Genomic DNA, 2,167 nt, shown 5'->3' on the forward strand with positions numbered 1-2,167 from the left:
AATAAAACTCATCCTCCATCCTTAAATCTAGGCAGAAATTGAATATGAAACACATATATTTCCTCATGTATGAGTAGAAATAATATAAAAACCTACCTACATTTACATAGTATTTGCAGTTAAGTTAAGCAGCAGTTTGATGTTTCCAGCTCTGATGGTGACTTCCCAGTTAGATTATAAAGGTTATTACTGTAAGTTCTTATTTGCATTCTCAATTTCTATTTTAGTTGTGATTTTACTGATCATCAGATAACTAAAATGTTTGCTTTCTTGGTCTGCAGGCACTTTGAAAACAATTATGTATTTATTGATAATACAATTTTGAATCATCAGCTATACGCAATAATGAAATATTGTGAAGACATGTTTTGAATGCCAAACTCCAGTGTTGTGTTGGAGAACTGACATGTCCTGAAATGTACAAATAAACCTGGCCATGTGGGAACACGTTGCGTGGTGAAGCATTAAAAATGACAAATGAGCCATATCTGATAGAGGTTTTTGAATGTGTTGTGTATTTATCTGTGATCTGATCGTCTACATGTTTCGCACAACGAATGCGTCTGATTTTCTGTACATGCAGGAAACAACAAGAGCTGCTCAGCAGGATGCTTCACATTGTTTGGCTCTGACGTGAAACCAACATCACATGAAAATCAACATACACAAAAACTGCTGCCAGTCAGTTAATCTATTTAACTATACAGTCTTTGTTCTTGTGGCCTATATGTCACAGTTCAATACATGTGTGCAATGACAGCATTGCAGGACAGAGGTGACAGAACAGTTGGAATTACACCGGTTGGAAAGATGGCGAGAGAAGAGTGTAGGTTAACATCATAGATATGTACATACAGATATATACATGTATGTATGTATGTATCCAAACACAAAATATATAAATATATACATAATTATACATATATACATATAGATATATCATTTGCTATATACACTACATATACATAATACAATAAAATAGATATTTATATACACAAATGTATATTAAAGCAAAAGAGATAAAAAAAACAAATAACAAATTACAGAGCACATCTGATACTTAATAATCACTTAATGACATACATACATCAATAATACACTAATTTTATGCATCATCCATGACGATAAAGATACAGAAAAATAGAAAGTATGGCAAAAATAGCATATTGTCAGTATTTTTAGTATTACATTTACATTTTGGGAGGTCTTTAACAATTAGTTTCATAAATCGTGTTTTCAGGGGAGCTCATATTTTATTCCCGGTAGTTCGCACCTGTTTATAGTACTGTTTATTACTTACTTACATAAAACACCAGATCACAGTTTTAAACAATATAATGAGGAATCATCATTCACTGAAAAGCACTTGCTTAGGTTTACGATTAAATATCAGACAATAAGAAATAAGGTAATTTATTTGAAAACTTGACACTGTTCCTACTTTCTTATTCTTATTATTATTAATACTAATAAAACTAAGACTGTTGAATGAATAAACTTTATTACTTATTATAATTTACTCCAGTATTGCACTTTTGATGTTGCCGGGTTATACTTTGTCTTTGAACACATTTCAAAGACAAACATTGTACGCACTGTTAACTTTCATTGTGTTAGTTTTCAATTATAGATTCAGATCAAAGTCATGTTAATGAAAAGCCTTTACCTTTTGCCCATATACTTTACTTTCATACTATATATTATGGCTCTTTAATTACAACTAATTACTACTTTTATTTTATTCTCGAATCTCAGGTTGTTGAATTCCCATAACTGGCCCTAATAATCATAATTCATACGGTTTGATTTTACAATTTTCCTACCGCCATTACATTTTATTGTGTGCAACATCTATAGTGAAAGCAGTGGTTCAAGAAGTATGTAGATCATTTAATTGAGTTTAGGTAAATACCAAAATTAAATATACTATAGATTTTACTTAAATAGGGGACAGAATTTTTATCAGCGAAGCATAGGTACATTACTGCAGGGCAAAAATGTGCAAAAGATGACTCAGTCATGTTTTTGGGGCTGCCTCAGTCCAAAACACAGGAGATAAAGCACACATGTAGACTTCGCAGGGGTGTGACGTCACAGTTCCTGATTGCGACCTTCACTGCGAATGTTGCACCACACGCATTTTACTTCCTTGTTGTCTAGCAGAGCC

General features: G+C 32.3%; 1 protein-coding gene across 1 annotated transcript in view; it reads right to left on the minus strand.

Moving 5' to 3' along the window:
* Window positions 1-2,036: 2,036 nt before the first annotated feature.
* Window positions 2,037-2,167, minus strand: part of LOC118332822 (antihemorrhagic factor cHLP-B-like) — a 1,607-nt gene continuing 1,476 nt past the window's right edge. The window contains exon 4 of the mRNA XM_035668251.1: window positions 2,037-2,116. Coding sequence (XP_035524144.1) covers window positions 2,037-2,116 — 80 coding nt within the window. The remainder of the gene's footprint in view (window positions 2,117-2,167) is intronic.

Source organism: Morone saxatilis, unplaced genomic scaffold, assembly GCF_004916995.1.
Source record: "Morone saxatilis isolate NCDOM2014 unplaced genomic scaffold, NCSU_SB_2.0 Contig21, whole genome shotgun sequence".
Lineage (NCBI taxonomy): Eukaryota > Metazoa > Chordata > Actinopteri > Moronidae > Morone > Morone saxatilis.